Genomic DNA, 20,202 nt, shown 5'->3' on the forward strand with positions numbered 1-20,202 from the left:
AAATCTGTGACATCTCTTATGCAGGCTGTTGCTGTCTGGCCGGCCAAGTGAAGAGGTGAAAATTTACTAAGATTTCAGCTGAAAGTTATAGCAAGTATTGCTGAAAATTAAGGGGAAAAAAATGGTCTCTTTATAGAGCTCTTAGCTGTTGGAAACTTTCTTTTATAAGACTGACACAATACTTCAAAACTACAGACAGGATTCAAACAAGATTTTGCCTGCTTTCCAGATTTTGAGTTGTAATGGATGAGAACAATTTGTCTTTTACAATTGCTGCACATTGTAAATAATTCCTGAATGTGCTCCGCCAAAAATCAGGTTCTAGTGCTGTCTTCTAGTCTTCAGGCACTGCAGCTGTAATTGCTCTTAATTTACTCATTTTCCTGTTCCTCTCCCTTTTTCTTTGTGGTTTTTCATGCGCTTCTCTTCTCCGCTTCGTACTGGTCCTTCCCAGTATTCTACAGAAGTGTTTAAAGCATGCAGTTAATTAATAGCACTTCCATTTTAATAGCAAACATATGCAGTTAATAATTATGTTATCCTTCCTTTACTAAAAACTTCTAGGTTTTGTATTCCAGTGAATTAGTTAAGAACTGTTTTGTATGTTGTGAGAAACAAAGCATTTTGTTCTTATTGACTGTCTGTTTCAATTATACCATTTTAATTTGTGTTTTGAAGAGTTTCCTAGCTACTAAAATGTTAACTGGTGCTCACGCTACTTCCTTTGAGTGTATTGACACTTAGTTGTGTTTATTTTCAAAGACTTGCCAGGGTAAAAAAATCTTGCTGTAAGCCTTGCGGTATTTTTTCTGCTAATTAAAAGAGAAATCTAAAGATATTTCAGAAAACAGGCTAATGGTGCAAGATTCAAGTAGAACTTGAATCATAGACTTCTCGCTTGCTTCTGGAATGTGGTACCGTAACCACGGGATTCACTGAGGCATCTCTTCACAACCCGATAATGTTTAAGGGTATAAATGTTGTTTTTATAAAAATGAAATATATGCATATATTTACCAGAATATCTTCATACGCGTGTATTTTTCTATTAAATGAAGTTTGGAGATTTAATTCAATAGCCTGTTTAATTCCAAGCAATTGTGATTGTGTTATAGTTTTGGAACAGAAATTGAATTGTAATTTGAAAAAGGGCATTTTAAATACCAAGCAGAGATTGGCATTTAGCACAGCAGATGGGGGTTTGTAGTGGTGCCCAGTGTTTAGTCTTAATCAGTTTAGTTCTTGCTTTCTTGCCATGAATCCTATCCAAATACTTTTTTGGAAAGAAAAAAAAAAAAAAAGAACTGGCTTGCTGGCTCCTGTGGGAGATGTGCTTGGGAATAACAAATGCAGTGCATGTGGGAGGTGGGAGAAAGGCAAAGTAATTCATGGTGACTCTTCAGGAGTGCTCCATCCACAAGTGGAGCCTTTCCCTCTGCTTTCCTTGCACCCCTGCAACGGAGAGGTCCTAAACATTCTAATTTTTTCCAGGAGATTTCCTCTGACTCACTCACTCTGAAGCGGTGGTTTAGGCCCGAGTACTCTGTATAGTAGTTACATACCATTTGTTAACAACTTCTTTTATAAGTTTGCTAACGTTCAGATGAAAAGTTAATCGATAAAACCAACCAGTATTGTGCCCTGTGTCAATATACTGTTAGGTAACAAATCTCCTGCTGTTTGCAGGTGGGTTCAGGGTTCGTTTTCTGGGTCTGTGTGTGGTAAGGTTTTTTAATTTGTTTGGGTTTGGTTTTTTTACTACCTCCTTGTGTGCCATTATCATTTAGGAACCTTTTGATCTTGAGATCCTCTTCCCATAGAAGTCTCTTCCAGCAGACTTTCCTGCTTATCACCGTGTTGCCTTGGTTCTGAGTACAGATCTCTGCAGGCCTGGTCTCGTGCCATCTGCCATGCGCAAGGGGATAGCTCGTGTCTTGTCCAGCTGCGTATGCACCGGTACCATTTCTTCTCACCGGGGTTTGAACCGAAGCAGGCAGAAGTTACAAAACTGCTTCAACTCTTTCGGTTGTAACTCCTTGGACATTACCCCATTTCTTCCTACCTTTTTCTGAATCTCCCCGGATACTGCGTGTTTGGGGAGGTTGCATTGCATAAAACTTGCTTCTCCTGCCAACGATTGCTCGTGCTGGTCATGAAGAGCTAGGTTTGCGCTGTGTTTTGGCGCTACCTGATCTTGGAACTGCTTGTGTATTGTCCCCAGTTCCAGCTGGTGTTCTTCCTGACCCTTCCACTTGTTTTCACCACTGCTGTGGTGCTCATCACACCAGTGCTTTGCTCTCTCCTTCCAGCACCTCCCTTTCTTGAGCAGCTTTTCCTCCGTTGGCTTCAGCCACTTTCAGCTTCTGCTGTACCAGTGAAACCGGTCTGAATAGGCTCTGCTTGCTGCTCTGTGCACAGGCTCCTTGCATCCTCAACTTCACTGCGCTGCCCGCGAGCAATCCTTGCTCCTCAGGGCTTACAGGAACTGTGCATCCACATCTCCTTCCTGGGTTCTTTTGGGTTTTGACAGCCTTACAGAATTACATCATGCTTGCACAGTGACCGCACAGGATTCCCGTAGCCAAACCGGAATGCATACAGCGGCTTCAGCTGTGCAGTTCGACTTTTCAAGGGGTTGTGTTGCTGTTGTTGGGTAACAGGACTGAAATTTGCTTGTGAATTTTATTTTTTTTTTTTGAGACTGCTTGGTTCTTCTGTGCTTTCCGCCACATGCCACACAGTTCCCACATGCTGTCTTTTGGAACAAAGTGCTAAGTAGTGGGAAGATCACCCGATTGCAGGTTTTATTGTGATCCAGCATGCTGCAATAAAGATAGATACAATTTTGTTAGCAACAGTTCCTTGGATGTGTGTGCGCCTTGGAATAGATTAATTATTAAAGATGCCAACTTGATCTCCTGAAGTTTTGTAAGCTGTGCTTATTTCTGTGATGCATCATCTTTTTTCATACTGAATTTAGCTGCCTTTGGGGTTTTTGTCCTCTTTTCTTTGCTCAAACATTCTGTGATTTAGCATGAGTCATTCTGTCTGTGTGGGAAAGGGCTGGTTTATTACAGGGTCTGTTCTTGAGTGGGGAGGGGAAGTGGTGGAATGTATTTGTGTTTTCTATGTGTTTGTTGTGGAAATGCATAAAACTTTTTTTTTTCTTCTTCTCTTTCTTACCTCTCTTCATCATCTCATCTGTGTGGGTGAATGTTCCTGCAAACCCTTGGGGAACCTATAGAGACTTTTGGTATGCTCATTCCTTCATTAGTGCCCAGAGTCACAGATGCTAGGAACAGTTTAAGGTCTAGAAAAGCAAACAAGAGTCACACTGTAACAATGTAAAGTGGCTAAAAATGTGCACTTGAGAAAAACTTCTAAGTCATCATCTAATAAACTATTTGTTTGCATAATCGCAATAATACCAATGGCCACCACTATCCAGTTGGCACAAATTTCGATTCTGCACTTCAGAAGTAGAAATGAAGTGTGTTCTCCTGCATCAAGAGCTAGCCTTTTGTGGTTGAGATACAATTTTCAAAAGTACCTATCCTGTTTCAAACTCCAAGTCCTGTTTTCACAAGTGGCTGAAGTGTATGCACTTACATTGCCCAAATTCTATTTGAAATCACCTGCTGAATTGTGTTGTGGTGTAGGAGCCCAGGTGAGCTCTGAAATTGAGAACCAGGCACAATTTGACCCACTTTCTCATGAGAAAGAAAATGTAATTCTAAAAAACCACCACAGAATATGATACCAATTTTAAAAGATAACGCTCTTAAGAAAAATGAGTGCCATCAGGTAGCTTTGTTTTAAAAATACATGTTCAGTGCTGCTTTCCATGAAAAGTAAAGTGAAACTAGAAGTAGAATAAGGTAGAAGTTCTGTTGAAAGAGGGCTTGTGGCTTGATGTTGTAGAAATGAGATATTTTTGTGATGCTTCCATAATCTGAGTGTATCCAGCTAGATCCTATTTTTTTCCTAAACAGCATTCTTTCTTCCCTAGAGACAAAGATGACCATGTAAATGTCATTGTATATTTTTACAGATACTGAATAATTATATTTCAGTGTAAATTATGTGGAAACTTAATTATTTATATGAACAGTGGAGATAGCATGAGGGATATTCAAGACGTAATACAATAATATGAAAAAATGAGACCAATAATTTCATGGTTTTGGTCATGCTACGTAGTCTTAAGTTGAACATTTATTTCTAAGATACAGCCACTTCAGTTTGAAGGCTCAGCTTTTTGGTAATCTTACTGCTCATCTTGGGTTTTTTCTTGTCATTAATAGAAAATAATGGTCATGACACTTTGACATAAATTGATGTTTTGAAAACTTTATCAGTAGTCATCACTTCAGGTTATCTCTGTTCTCCTGCTGGAAGAAGGATCACAAGGCATGAATTTGGACATTGTTAGCTTCCCTTTTTTGTGCTAAAGTTATTTCATGCCCCAGGAAATCCTGTCCTTTTCTCAAATTAGGATCATTAAAAGTCATTACATGAGTAACCCCCATAATTTAAAAACAATGAAAATATTTTCCCCACAGCGGATAAATATGTCAAACATTTTACTGATTGCCCACTAAAGTGTTTTTAACTCTCAATGAGTTTTAATGCCAATTTAAAATAGTTGTTTTCCTTACTCCACCATAAGTTTAAGGTAATAAATAGCTTGCTCCTCACGGATATTGCTTGGTTCTCTTAAATTAAAATTGCCAAGTGGATATCACGCTTGAGACGCTTCTCTAACCTTGAGGTCTGCCAGAACTTTGGACAACTCTGAAATTCCCATTATATTGCTGCTGCTCCATCAGAGCCAGAGACAGTGGGAGCCACAACCCCACCTTGAGTATTCTGTGACAATCGAGTTCCATAGCACACTTGGTGGGGGGAGAAAAAGGGAACACAAAAAAATTAATGACAAACCCTTTCCAGGACTGCCACTGCTTTTACTGCTGCTGTAACTGTACCAGTCATAGAAGAGTCAAAGGATAGTTTTTGAGAAGTTCTCTGTGTAGACACTAGTATTCTCTGAAAAGAAATGTACAGAAAAGTTCTGATTCATCAGATGACCGTTTACAACCGCTTATAAACCCATTTTTTATGACCATTAGAAGGTAAAATCGGTTTTAGCAACTGAATATTTCTAGCTATTGACCAGAATAATCTTGGCACATTGCTGAGTATTTTTAGAAATCGCTTGTGGCGGAACATCACAGTACAGAAAATCCACTGTTATCAGTGTCATATTATGCGGAATGATTCAGAGAACACACAAACAGTATGGTATTTTCTTCTTGATTCTGTGACTCTTTCAGGACCACAACAATGCCTGACACACCTCTTGCTTGTGACTGCATTTAGCAATCTGCATTGATCTGGCTGATAATTGGGATTTAAAAATAGGACAGCTGAAAGGTGATCTGAACAAAATACATTGGTGCACATTTTAAATAGTCACCCAGAACTTTGCTATCATTCAATTCCTTCAATTTCAGTGGAAAATCAATATATAAAAATACACATTCTCTGACTGTGGGCATGCCTAATGTGCGGTGTCTTTGTAGCCCTGTGCTTTGTCTTTGCTTGCAGTAATGCTGTCCATTTGGTACTTGAGCTTGCAAACAGCCTTTAAAAAAGGTGATGGGGAGGGGGGAAGCCATGAGATTGACATTAAGTTCAATCAGTTGAAAGAAAACGTAATTTTTTATTTAACAAAACTAGATTAAAAAGTCTAACCTTGTAGAATGGCTGTTTATAAATTGCAGGTGTTGGTGGTTGTTTTTCCCAGATGAATTAAGGGTATCTTGCATCACCTTAAAGCCTGCTTGCATATACAGTATTGTGAATTTTTAGAGCTGGTGTAGTTAAAGTGATTTGTGTAGAATAATATAGTTACTCCAAGCTTAGTGGTCATGTGGAGATACTGTAGAACTTATAGAGGCATCGGTGCTTGCTTTCATACATGGTGAAAATAGCATATTACATGCTGAAGAACAAAGTTGATAATGAAGTTTGTGTGTTTTGTTAACAAAGCATCTCTATTGCATCCATGATAAATTACGTTAATATGTCCTTTTTTTGTGTGTTTTCAGTGAAAGAGTTCCTAGCCAAAGCCAAAGAAGACTTTTTAAGAAAATGGGAAAGCCCCCCTCAGGTATCAGTCATTTAAGCATTCAATAACGTTATTGGTGTGTTATCAGTCTGTAATGAGCAGCGCAGAAAACAGAAATAAGTTTTTAATGCGATTTTTAAAGGAGTTTCCATGTTTCGTGTCAGTCTTGTCATTGAAGTTCATCAGCAAAGACTCGCGGGTCTTCTCCAGATTGAAGCTGATGAAATGCTTGTGCTGAACAGCAGCTTTCTCTTGCTGAGAGTGCTGTTCACCATCAACATGGCAAGATTCAAAATCTATTGGCTTATAAAAAGCTGGCTTTTCATAACACTAAGTATTGGCATATCTGTAATTTAGCCTGTTAATAATTTGCCCTATAGTGTTGAGGGGAATTAGGAGTATTAAGTCTACTGCTTGGGGCTTGGGGACAGGTTAAGGAGTTGAACCTGGGAGTTTGGGGTTTTGGGTAAGGGTCATTGTTGGTTTTAACACAGCATTTGAAATGCTATGGTAATGACTGTCTGAGAAAATTTACTCTGTGATACACTCTCCAGACAACTCTCCTGTTGAACTGTCTCTGGAGTTTGGGGTTTTTTGCATGTTACAATGCTTTTGTTTGTGAAACATGAGGGGGTTGTTTATCTGCATGTTCAATTCATGATCTGTTTACTGCTAAATATTTCTTAGTAAGCACGTGTCATCTGTATGGACAAATTATAGGAATGTTGGTACAATTCAATTAAGTCTTTTTCTGTTTTAATGAGTGCAATGTAAAATCTCTTATTAAAATTTGACAGGCGTGAAATTATAACAGCAGCGTAGTTGGCTATAGTTGTCTTTGATAAATGTAATTTTACTCAATTTTCTTTTATAAATTAATTCAGAATTGTCTTTGGATATTAGATTGTAAATAATGTCATTAAATCCTTTTACATGTAGAATACTGCTGGCCTAGATGATTTTGAGAGGCAAAAAACCCTTGGAACAGGATCATTCGGGAGAGTTATGATGGTGAAACACAAATCCACAGAACAGTATTATGCGATGAAGATACTGGACAAACAGAAGGTTGGTGTAATTGATAGCGGTTTCTTGTGGTACAAAAGAGTTTGATAGAGACAAAGATCTGGGAACTGTGAGTGAACTGTGGTGTACTTGCTGTGCTTTTCCATGTCACACTTAGGTACTGATGTTACTTTAAACACTTGACTTTGTTGGTTTTTTAGCCAGCAGATTAGCTGTTAGGATTGTGTAGAATTCTTACAACAACCAATAATAATGGCAGGGTAAAGAGACTCTAAGTAGTGTTCAAGGCATTAATGAAATGTTATCAGTGATACTCTTTGCTTAGCTTTTGTAAGGTGGCCTATATATTCTTTATCTAAAGCCAAATATAGTGCTGTAGTCAAATAAATACACTTTTACAGGGTAACTCAAAATTCTGGAAGACTTTTTGGATCAGAAATTCTTAAAATTTTCATTTGTGAACCATCATTTAACAACTTGTTTGCACAAATAATTTCTTTTCCATTCTTTATCCCATGAGGTACTATTTTTTGTATGCACAATTATGTAATAATCTGTTGCATCTCTAGTAACTGCATACATAGAACAGTAATCTCGCTCTCAGAACAGATGTTTTCTGAGTTGAAAACTTAAATGCTGTAGTCTGAATCTGTATTGTTACTTCAGCCTGATTTTTTTTTTTAACAGCTTAGTACTCCTAGGTTGAGTAAGCAGTGTCATTTGATAAAAGTTTAAATTTTAAATGAAACAGAATTCCAGAATATGAAGAAGTATTTCTAAGAAATTTCTCAATACAATTAGTTTTTAATGGTTTTGGCAAGTTTTTTAGAAGGGTGTTACTTAGATGAGTAGATTCTAAGGTCCTCAAAAGATCATCTTACTTTGTAAGGCGCTATATGTGACTTTGCTGCCATATAACAAAAATCATATTAAGAAAATATTAATCTGTCAATAATCGGCAAAGGAGAACATGAAAGTCAGCATTGCCTCAGTGTGGACTCTTGCATTTAGGCATTACATTCCTCAGTAATTTAATATAATGAAACTACAGCAGTGACATAATCAAACCGTTTTCCCTGAGTTGCAGTTCCAGTATTCTTTACATGTGATGCAGGGTCCGAGACCATGAGCAATGTGTCATTTAATTAAAGACTGCTTTATAATGGTCAGACAAGAAGAAACTGAAGTAACTTACCTTTCAAGGTCAGTTCTGGAAATGTTTTTTTAGTTGTAAAAGCTCAAATTTTTGCAACTTCAGCATTTTTCTATAACAATGGTTTCTAACTTTTATTTGAAAAAATATCCAATTTAATTAAAAAGGTATTCCAACATAGTACACCTGAAAGGCAGCCCAGACCATTTCCACCCATGTCACCCATCGTTATCCAAGTATGTCTGGTGGAATGCTGAGGGGAACTTTGCTATAACACAAGGCATGATGAACATCCCGCTGCTACACAGAGAACCCATCGTCAAATTTCAGTTTTCTTCAACTGTGTTTTCATTGAACCCTTTTTCATGAATGGCTTAGCCCTTGTCGGTGAGCAATTTAGGAGATTACATCTGACTTCAGAAAGCTTCCATAAAAATAGTCAAGATTTAAAAAACAAAAAAGGCTAGTTAAACCCATTGCTATCTCTGTCTTTAATGGGAAAGCTATAGCTATAAAATTATTTTATGAAAGCAAACATTCATATACTTTTACTACAAGTCCACTGCCATTGTAAAGATTAACATGATTAAGGATGTTTGCATGCAGATATCAAGTCTTCTACTAGAAAATTAAATAGCTTTGTCTATAATAAGAAGTCTGAAGTGTTGCTGTATGAAATACATGCTTTTTCAATGCAACTTAGCATATGTAATTATATATTTATCTGTTCTATTAGAATCTATTAGTGCTATATTAGTAACTTCTATTAATTCATCAAAAATAGGAGATAGTTTAGGGAGAACAAATTTCTATTGCTTGTATATTGTAAAAAAAACATACAGATGTCTGAAATAAGACAACGTGCAGGCTGCCTATAATTGTCATTTACATTTTGCTTGAAACAAGAGAAAGTATATTGTGTGTCCCTTTGTTATCCGGTCTTATGCATGGTTCACCAGGAGAAGAAAAAAAAACACATGTTGATGTAACCAGTAGTTTTGTGCATAGGTTTGTGATTCCTTTCTTTGTCTGACTTGATTTAGGCAGGCTGTAACACAACACTGCTCGAGTAGTTGCACTGGGTAATTGTTTTTGGAAAGAAAATATTGTTAACCAAAGCTCAGAGACAAGCAAGCTGTTGGAGAATCTGGCGTTACCAGATACCATCTGATCGACAGGAAGCTGTCATTGGACTTGCCCTGAGTTGAGCTGAAGTGTGAGCAAAGCAGTGTTATCTGAGGCTCTAGTTTGATATTACAAAGTGTTAAAGAGCAGCTTCAGCCTGTGGCATTGCTGCCATCACCCTCCAGTATCTAACAAAAAGAAGATGCAGGAAGGGTGGTGAAGTCTTGTGTAGTATTGCGGTTGAGTGCTTCACATTATCAGACTAAAGCCTTAGCTCATTTGCTTTGATGGCCAACATAATTCCAGCACCATAGCTTTTTAGGGATGAAAGGGACACTTCCCACAAATGAGCTGATTTGAGCAACATTTTTATTTGATCTCTGAAGATCTGGAATCCAAAAGGGATTTAATATTTTTAACTCGCCATTTTCTTTTGTATGACATGTAGTTCAAAGCAGTAGTGGTTTTTTCTAGGTACTATCTTTTGCATCTGAAAGTTAAATTTAAACACAGTTTCAATCAGGTTAGGAATATCTTGCTTGTCTGTTGTTTTACAGCAGTTTAATTTGATTTCCAAACATGTAAAAGCAGACTTGTTTTGGTCACTCCTGTACATTTGCTCCATGTTCCCTATGTGGGGGGAGGTGACTTTGCTTGGAAATCATGCCGTTTTCAAAATAAGACATAGATAAATTGTGCAATAGGGATTAAGTAAAATGGATAGAATTTATTATGCAGTGTTGGGGTTTAACACAAGGAAAGCAATTGTTAATTATTGAGAAAGAGCAATGATCGGAAATGTGCCACTTGCTGCCGTGTTAGCAGTGTAACACTGTAATGGATTCTGAGAAGGTAGCGTTCATTTTTTTAATACTTTTTTAAGTGGTTTGCTAAGCAGAAAAGCAAAAGCCATTGAAAAGTCTGGCAGATGTAACTGTTGTTTATAAGAATGGAAATTTTGAACTTGTATTCTCCTTACTAATGTGTGAGCTATATAAAATAAGTCAGTTTACTGCTGCTCACGCGTAACAAAATTCATAATTAAATGTGTCTGACACAGTTTCCTGCCTTTCTTAGCTAAGGGTCCAAAGATCAAATGGATTTAATTGAACTGTCATTTTGCCGCAGAAGTATCTCCATTACAAATGCAAGTGTTTCTTATGAAAATGTAGAGAAGTGTCTTCCTGGTTGATTCCTATACTCAGCATATAGTAAGAAACACTATTTCTAGATTATCTGCAAACAGTATTGCATGAGTATTACTCTTCAAAATGTTGTTAGACTTTCTAATCCTGTCTTGGCACTGTTACTGTACTAGTAATCCGTAAGGTTTTTCATTATCTGTAAAGTTACAAGCTTCCTTTCACTAATAGGTTTACACTGAAAAATTTATCAACAACTGTGAAATATCATACTGAAACTGAACATCGTTTTTTCTCTTCTAGGTCGTCAAACTGAAGCAAATAGAACACACACTGAATGAGAAGAGAATATTGCAAGCGGTGAACTTTCCTTTCCTTGTAAAACTGGAGTATTCTTTTAAGGTAATCATTATTTTGAAAGTAGTTGTTTGGGTTTCCAAACTTCAGATATGAAAAGATTTAACTTTTATGGTACCATAGGTTTATGTATTTTTGGTCTGAAAGATGCTTCACTTGGCACTGTTGCCAGGTCTTGAGGTTCCTGCTCTTGTGTGCACACTTGCACAAATCCCAGTTCACCAGGTGATGATTGAAAGGATGTCTCCAAATAGATTTTTTTTTTTTTTTTTTTTTTTTTTTTATATCTTGCCTTGTCTCAGAATGAAACTAGATTTTGTACAGCAGGGAGCTTTTAGGCATCATGATGTCTTTGAGAGAAACCAGAGGATGTATTTCTGTACCAGTATATGGCATGGTAAATCTGTAGTTGTTCTGCAGATTTTTTGCTTGAGATTTATACCCAAGGCAGGTCTTGGTGATAATCTTAACAGTGAAGGAAAGCTTCTAACTGTGAGGTTAGCTTCTGATTTCATGACAGTATGTTCAAATCGGTCTGTAAAGAAAGTGAGTATTTTCCTAATTTATAGAGTGATATGTGTCCCCTAATACTTACTTTTTTTTTTTTTTTTTTTTTAGATACCATTTAAAGTGACCAAACATGTTCTACCTTAATTTTTACAGTTTTGAGGTTTGGGGCTGGGGTTGCTAGGGACAAGAACACCTCAGGCTGTCAATTCTGAACTTGTAAGAGTGCAAGTTCTTCAAGTCATTTACACATTGTTCTGTGTCAGGAACTCACTAATAGCTTCAAAATAGATTTCTTGAGATGTATGATGCTCCTTTTGTCACATGTCTGCACTTTTTTTTGAGAACTTCTACCTGTGTTGCTTTATATTTGTTAAGGTCATTGAATGGCCACAATTTTTCATTTTCCTTCTTTAAGAAAATATACTTTATCTAGGAATTACATAGACTATAGCATCCCTGATACGTATTTGTGTTTACTTGCTTCCTTAGGACAATTCTAATTTATACATGGTAATGGAGTATGTTCCTGGTGGTGAAATGTTTTCACATCTAAGAAGAATTGGAAGGTTCAGGTAAGAATATTAATGACATTATACCTTTAAAAAGGCTTATGTCTCTAATTTGGGAAGTACGTTTCATAAAATTTGTTAATATTGAAGAAAAAATTCTGAAGGGGTGAGTGCATTTAATTTACTCTTCTTGCAGTGGACTTAAACTAGTCAGGCAATGAAAGATTTCTAATTATTTCTTACTTTTCAGTTAGTTAATGCGGGCATTTGTGACCTATGCACAGTAGAATCTTGGAATTCCTTTGTGTACTGTCACCAAAATTGATGACAGTTTCTAGAAGTAAAATTTAAAGTCTAAGCTCTGTATTGTGGGATACATTCATCTTCATTTGCTTGTGTATTTTAATTGCAAGACTTAAATTAAATTTAGGAAATGAGTGTATCAATTCTAAAATGTTTGCTGTTTGCTTTTTTCCTTATTACACAGTAAAAGAAACAGTTAAAAGATAATTTGTCTATACGTGGCAGTTACATGGTTTTTTCAGCATCCTAGCGTAGCATTGGGGTACTTAATATTCTTTTAATTCTTCACAGTGAACCACATGCACGGTTTTATGCAGCTCAGATAGTGCTAACATTTGAGTACCTCCATTCGTTAGACCTCATCTACAGAGATCTAAAGCCTGAAAATCTTTTAATTGATCAGCAAGGATACATCCAGGTATGATATTCTTCATGTATTTAGGGAGTGGAGTCTTGTCTTACAGTGTAGGACTAGGTAATTCTGGCAAATGTGTTCAGAATAAATGGTCTGAAGGTGGTTGGCATGTCAGCATGCATTCAGGGAGCAGTAAAATGCCCTACTGCTTAGTAACGGTTGAAACCATTGGATTGTACTTCCTCTGACTAAAATTAAGTATGCACAATGGGAGCTGTCTGCAGTTGAGCGGGTTGTCAAAATTTCCCTTGGGGTCTGTGGTGAGAAGTAGGTGATTACATGGCTCTGTTCATCTGACCTATTTTGTATGTCTGCCCTAGAACAAGACGAAAGGTGCCCTAAAACATCTGGTTCTCTGCTTTGTCTGTATAAGCAGTTTAGGATAGCCAGCTTAGATGTCAACACCGACAGTGTAGTACTTAATTTCAGTCAGATGAATCCCACCCTGGGAGGGTCCTAACCTTTTCAGCTCATCTGGAGTAAGATCCGAGTTGAGATCAGGTCAGAATTGCAGTGCTGCAAATGCCAACTTTGGTTTTACAACAGCCTCTCGTGGTGCCTTCTTGTCTTCCTTTTATCAGTCATGTTTTTGACCTAAATGGCAAATGGAAAGGCGGCGTACAGCAGCAAGCACTCTGCAATGCTTTGCAGTCCGTAAACTGTAGAAGCTCTTCTTTCCTCGTTGTGTCACCTGTGGCCATCGCAGAATCTAACAGGAAACTGCAAAATAAAAATGTTTGAGACAAGTGGAAGGGATTCGCATCTCTTGTAATTTAAAACTGTAAAATGATTTTGCATGGAGAATAACACCGTAGGGAGAAGAGACATAAAATTTTTATTAATGTGGTTGGGGAGCACCGTTAACGTAAGCCTGTGAACAGCTTACTCCAGGACGGTGACTATGGGCAACAGTATGTTTTTGTGATGGCGATCAGCCTGCAGATGGTAACCGGCCCAGCAGTCACTCTTCCCATACGAGGTTGGTTCACTCTGACCTCTGAACAGAGAGGGGAGTTTGTGTTCATATGCTGAGGCTGCAGCTCCAACTAAATTGTTTAGAAACTCTGTTAGTTTTCTTTTTGAATTTTAAAGCCATGGCTGTTTGTCCCATGTCTGCAGGGCATTCTTCACGTAGGTTGACACGCCTTCACAAACACGGAAATGATTCTTCGCTGACTGAAGCAAGTCTGTCTAGTCAGCACCTTACCCTCTCCATTTGGTTCCAGTTGTGATTGCTCTTGTTTCTACCAAAACTGAAGCGAAAGCTGCCTTGATAGTTCAGAGTATGAGTTGTTTAATTGTGACACTGTGTATCAGAAACACCAGCACATGTTATTGTATATTTAGCAATTATCATCATTGTGGTACAGTGTCTTTTCTCAGGGAATGGTTTGAAAATGATACCAAGAGGGAGAAAGCAAAAGAAATGGATCTGCAAACAAGACTTGATAGCTTGAAACTGATCCCAGAATTTCACATCTAACTCCCTGGCTTCCACAACATTTCCACAATATGATCCAGGAAAAATCAGTGTCTGATAGCGCATAGAGTTCTGAAAACTTAATGCAGAAAACATGACGAGTGGAATGAAGAATTTATAATGGCCAAGAACTTGCCGTTTGTGAATACAGCTACTGCTCCATTTTCCCTCCCAGTCCTCACATAAACAAGCTTGACTCTGGAGATGCTTTCAAAGATACTCAGAAGCTGAAAGACCTCTTTTACATAGTTTTATTCCCACACTAATTTTACATACAACTTTTATACGCTTATGAAGGAAACTTCTAAATTTACATGACTGGTGGATATCTTGACCCTTTTTGTGATTCATGTATTTGTTAACTAAAGGAAAAGATAAATATCTTGTTCATATTCCGTTCTGTAAACTTTCAGCATTATAAACAATCTGATGTGAAAAGTATAAGAAAAAATAATTAATGGAATTGCAGTACATGTGGAAGATTAAAAAGCTGTTTATAATTATGAAATCCCACTGATTTTTGAGATTATAAATAGAAGCTTGTGTGAGGGAAAGAATACCTATTTTGTGTTATTTATTAATTTTATCATGAGAAACCTTCTATCTACCTAAATGAGAAGTATCTGAAGAACTGGCTATTAAAGGTACATCTGAGTATATGATACTGTGTGATCTGAGAATCAGTTTTTTCCTCTGTATAAAATAGCTTTCCAAAATATTTCAGAGGTACTTAATTTTAAATTTCTATGTAGAAGTGCACTTACAGTCAATTCCTTTCTTCTGATGTCAGGTCACGGACTTTGGCTTTGCAAAAAGAGTAAAAGGAAGAACTTGGACGTTATGTGGGACTCCAGAATACCTGGCGCCCGAAATAATTCTCAGCAAGGTACTTTGTCTTGTTTTTCAGCCATGCATTTGATGCAGTTAAAACTTACCACCCAGTTATTAAACTCTGAGGGATAATCAATTACTGACACTTCCCAAGATCAAATCTTGACTAGTCAACTCTTTATGAATCACACAAAATGCAGTCGCTGCATCGTAAATATTTTTGTAGTGTGCTAAATCTTACTCCAGAGCAGGGATTTTCACATAACTGTACAGAACATTCTACATACGCTTGCCGTGTAACTTGGGAGGGGAAGGGGGATTTAAAGAATATGTAATTAGCTTATTTAATTAGTCTCCGCAGCGGATCTGAGTGGTTACATTCTGCAGTGTTAACAGACTAGACCAGGAGCTCCAGAAGTAACTGGAATTGCCTATGGGCTGTATCAGTTGTCACAAAACAACTACTTGCAGTGTTTCAGGTTTAAGGCATTTTACATGAAATCAAACATGACAAACCACTGGGTTTACACACAGAGAACATGCAGTCTGAGTTTCTGGTTGATCAGTTTGTGTCTAGTGCTTGCACTAAGGCATTGAACGTGGAAGACACATTATTCACCATACAGCTATTCAACTGTGGCCCTTCATGTTTTGCAGGGGAAAAATATAGTTTTTGGAACTGCTTATGATGATAACAAGGTTAACATTAGCATTTAATATGTGGTTTAATTAAATACCCTTTGCAGGTCTTTAAACCAAAAATATGTTTATTTGGGGAGAAAATGTTCATCATTTGAAGCTTTTTTGCCCTTGTGCAGCTAAAGCAGCAGAAGAAATTGCAATGCGTCTACTACAAATTCTCCATAGCAAATTTTTGAGGAAAGACTGAGTCTTAGTCCTGAGCTTTATGAAAGATCTCAGAGAACAGGAATGTGTACAAGATGTTTCACCTTTATCACTGTATTAGCTTTTAAGTGTATTGGTGTTGGAATCTATGAGCTTCAGTTGGAACTAGGGTGTAAGTTTTGTGTTAAACAAGAAATAATGCATTTGCTTTCTGTATTACCTAGCTATATGCTGCAAATCTTAAACTGTGTTAGAAAGGTACTAACAGTGGTATTTAATGCATTTTATTGTATTACCTAGCTATATGTATTGTATTACCTAGCTATATGCTGCAAATCTTAAACTGTGTTAGAAAGGTACTAACAGTGGTATTTCTCATTTTATCCAGGGTTACAACAAGGCAGTGGATTGGTGGGCATTAGGAGTGCTAATCTATGAAATGGCAGCTGGATATCCCCCATTCTTTGCAGATCAGCCCATTCAAATTTATGAAAAGATTGTGTCTGGCAAGGTGAGCGAAGGCTTTGCGTGTTTTCGCAAACGCAGTTGTTTGTCTTTGCAGAACCTGGTTTTTGTGTGGAGTAGATGCACAGTTTACTGGCTACTAGACAGTGAGCAATTTGGAAAGAACATGGGAAAAGTTTGTAATGTATACTTCTTAAGTACAGACATTGTTACAGTAATAGCAGAAATCAAAATTCTAAAATTCTGTTCCCTGCCTTTAAATTTAAAATGCAGTTATTAAATTTACAGACATTGTGGCTTTACCCTTTTATGCATGGATAAAAATGATCTAACAATTATCAACTATTTAGCTGTATGCTTAATTCGCCTAGCTATTTTCTGTTCTAGCTTTTGAGAAGCTCTAAAGAGTTTCCATAATTCATAGTAGGTTTCTTTACTTCTGCAGTCCTGTAGTTTCGACATGTCTGATGTTCTCTTCATTGTTATATAAAATTTTGAAAAGTGTTTCCAACTTTTCCCTTTTATTTTTCATGAATATCCCTTAGTGTGCTAGAGAGCAAGAAAATGTGATCATTCTGTTGTTTCTCCTGCCATCCACTGTTGTCTCTTCGTGCTTATTTGTGATAAATTGAATTTTCATATATGATTTCATATATTCCGTTATTTCAGATCATACCTATACATTCATAGGCTATACATATGCTAAACTATATGTATCTCCTTTGTGCGCCTGTGTGTGTGTGTGTGTGTATATATATGTATTTCTTCCCGGAGAGGGGGGTGGGGCACTGGCACAGGTTGCCCAGAGGAGCTGTGGATGCCCCATCCCTGGAAGTGTTCAAGGCCAGGCTGGATGAGGCTTGGAGCAACCTGGTCTAGTGGAAGGTGTCCCTGCCCATGGCAGGGGGGTTGGAACTAGATGATCTTTAAGGTCTTTTCCAACCCAAACCATTCTGTGTTTCTATGATAATATAATCTAAAAATCTCGTTCTAGAAAATAATTGAGAATGCCACGAGATGATGTGGTGTTGGTGAGACACACAGTTAAATTTAGCTTTTATATCATTGTTACATTAAACTAGTATTTTTCACCAGTGCAATCAGATCTAGAAACCTTCATTTCAGAAAAGTGGTAGATGGACAGGTTAATGCTGTTGATAAAGACCCTGTGAAACAGAAACAGAAGTGCAACAATCATCATCTCTCTCTTCATGCATTCCTATTTGATTTGGTTTTAGAGGAAGAATAGAAAATGGCCCCAGTGTTTCCTTTTTTGTGAACAATGTTTTATTCCACAGGGGAAAGAATCAAATTTCTATATTGTTTTTAACGTTGTGGGTGTATAATTTTAGGTAAGGTTCCCATCACACTTCAGTTCAGACCTAAAGGATCTTCTAAGAAATTTACTCCAGGTAGATTTGACCAAACGGTATGGAAATCTCAAGAATGGTGTAAATGACATAAAGAATCACAAGTGGTTTGCAACTACAGATTGGATTGCCATTTATCAGAGAAAGGTAAGACCCTTCCTGATCAAAACTATTACAAGTCTTTAAGGGGTTGAAGTAAAATTCCTGGTTTGTTTCTTTTTTGCTTTCCTAAATAGGTCACTTTTAATGGAACTGAGAAAACATGGAAGTAGTTTAAGACTCTGAAGAGTATATATTTGTTGAATTATGTTTGTTTCTTGTTGGTATTTTATCCTGGACCTCAGTGTACTCTTGTTTCTTGTAACTCTTGTATTCATGTTCTCTTAACACGTGTTGTGCTTTAGTCTATTTCTGGAATATCTCAGAATGAGCCATCTCCTGCCTCTCTCACTTTTTATTTAACCCCTGCTATAGTGGCATCTATAAATACTCCTCCACAGCAGACAGGAATCTGTTTTCCTTTCCAGCTAGTTCTTAGCAATCAGACTGTACTTCGGTGTGGAGACGCTCTGGCCACAGCTAGAGTATGCTCCCTCCTCCTTGCTCTTGTTTTATCTGTGACTGAGACAGGATCAGCTGTAGAGAGTGTCTACTCGATCCTCAGTGTCTGCTGAGGAGGTTTTGTCTTCTGACAGTGTGGTTCAATGGACTGCAGTTCTGTAAGCTGTGGCAAAGGGAAGAGCCCTGCTGCATGTTATTTTTCTGGCATTTTTAGAATGGTTTTCTCGACCTGCCTGACCAACATGACTTTTACTGTGGTTTTTAGAAAGTCTGTGCCCAGTCTGCACTACAAACTTCAGACTCGTAAGAACAAAACCAGCAGAGACAATGTGATACATTTTCGGAGCACAAGCAGCCATTAACACATAACGGTTAGAGGAAAGCATCTTAGTGGCTGCTGGAATGAACGAAGCAGAGGTGGGAGAGGGAGCTGGGGAAAGGGATGAGGATAATGACAATTCAGTCTAGGTCTGTCTTCCAGTAGCTCCAAAGCTCCCTCTCCCCTTGAAGGTAGAGTCATATTTAAATATCTCTACCTTAGTGAGTTACTAGAAACAGATTCCTGAGAAATTATTTGTTCTCTTAAATGCAACCTCTGAGTTCTCAGTTTTTCAACAAACAACAATAAAAGACTAAAATAACTTCATTGGTGATGTCCCAGAAGACTCAGGTGGAGAAATAATTTTGTGTCTGGATTTTGGTGAGAGGTTAGAGTTAAGTGATAACAACTGAAGGCATTGGTTTACACTGATGAAATGCTCATAGTCTTTATTATAGTGACATGAACTTGCTGCTGTAACAGTAGTATTTTAAAGGCCAAACCTAAATACTAACAATAGTTTATAAAAAGAAACTGGTTGTTTTGCTACACAGACTGACAGTACAGTTGTTGTAGTATTCACTAATGTATTAATTACTAGAAGACAGGGTACAATTAATACATCCTGTTCTTTGTATTAAGTATAGATGTTTTTAAGAAAAGATTCCCCATTGCAGAGTTGTAATTATCTGTTCTTTGCTTTCTTAATGCCCCTTTACAAGGCAGATTTATATGAACTGAGTTTCATTCACTGGTGTGCTGTTGGGGGATACTCAGACCCCATAATATTACATCAGATGTTTTAATACTGTGCTAAATACTCTTAGCATTGCCAGTGCACTGCTGCAGAGAACTGCTTTCACAGAAACAAACGATGTAAAATGTGAAGCAGTAGTACCATCAGAATAGCTATTACTGGTTTTAAAGGCTTGTGAAAACTGATGCTGGGTAAGTTTGAAGCTTCTAATGATAAGGAATAAATGCTGTAATACTAAGGGTCTGAAACAACAGCATGGATTGTAATATCATTTAAGCAGTCATAGAAATACAGCAATAAACTTCAGAGTTTATACCAGCTTTTCATGGTGGCTGTTACCACAGCATCTATTTTCCTGAATAAACGTAGTGTTCCTTGGCAGCTAATGTAATGTGAGTAATTCGTTATGCTGCAGTCATAAGTGAACCAGCCAATTAGTTAATATTTCAGATATGATCGTCCTGTTTTCTTTGTCTGTTTGCGTGGCTGTTTATTACAATACTGCCTGATAACATGGTTGTACTTTGGGCCAAACAGGTATTTCCACTCTGAGCCAGTGTTATCTCCTGTTGTTTCTTGCTAGCCATTTCTTGGTGAGGATAATAGCAGAAAGTCTGAGGCATCTCATTTGAATGTGCTCTAAAATTCCAGCAGTAAATAAGATACTACTTGTGCTTTGAGCTTTGTGGTAGGAGAGTAATTGAAAATCAGTTTGAGAAGAGACAGAGGCAGAATTCAGGTAATGGTAAATGTGTGGCTTTGTAAGCTAGGTTTGTACACAGACTGTGTCTTCTCTCAAAATAAATCACCTAAACAAGTATATTGGTTTAGGAACAAAAAGTTCACGTGTGACTACTGTAGCACAGTCTGTAAATGCAGAAAGTTTGTGTTATATCTTGGGGG

General features: G+C 37.4%; 1 protein-coding gene across 1 annotated transcript; it reads left to right on the plus strand.

Moving 5' to 3' along the window:
* Positions 1-2,101: 2,101 nt before the first annotated feature.
* On the plus strand, positions 2,102-17,848 carry LOC104506854 (cAMP-dependent protein kinase catalytic subunit beta; the record flags this gene model as incomplete). The annotated part of the gene is made up of 9 exons (XM_010147951.1): positions 2,102-2,139; positions 6,111-6,172; positions 7,070-7,198; positions 10,880-10,978; positions 11,933-12,015; positions 12,547-12,673; positions 14,941-15,036; positions 16,216-16,338; positions 17,645-17,848. Coding segments are annotated over 9 exons (961 nt in total), but the record flags the coding sequence as incomplete, so codon positions are not given.
* Between the last annotated feature and the right edge of the window lie 2,354 nt (positions 17,849-20,202).

This window comes from Eurypyga helias, unplaced genomic scaffold (assembly GCF_000690775.1).
Source record: "Eurypyga helias isolate BGI_N326 unplaced genomic scaffold, ASM69077v1 scaffold44172, whole genome shotgun sequence".
NCBI lineage: Eukaryota > Metazoa > Chordata > Aves > Eurypygiformes > Eurypygidae > Eurypyga > Eurypyga helias.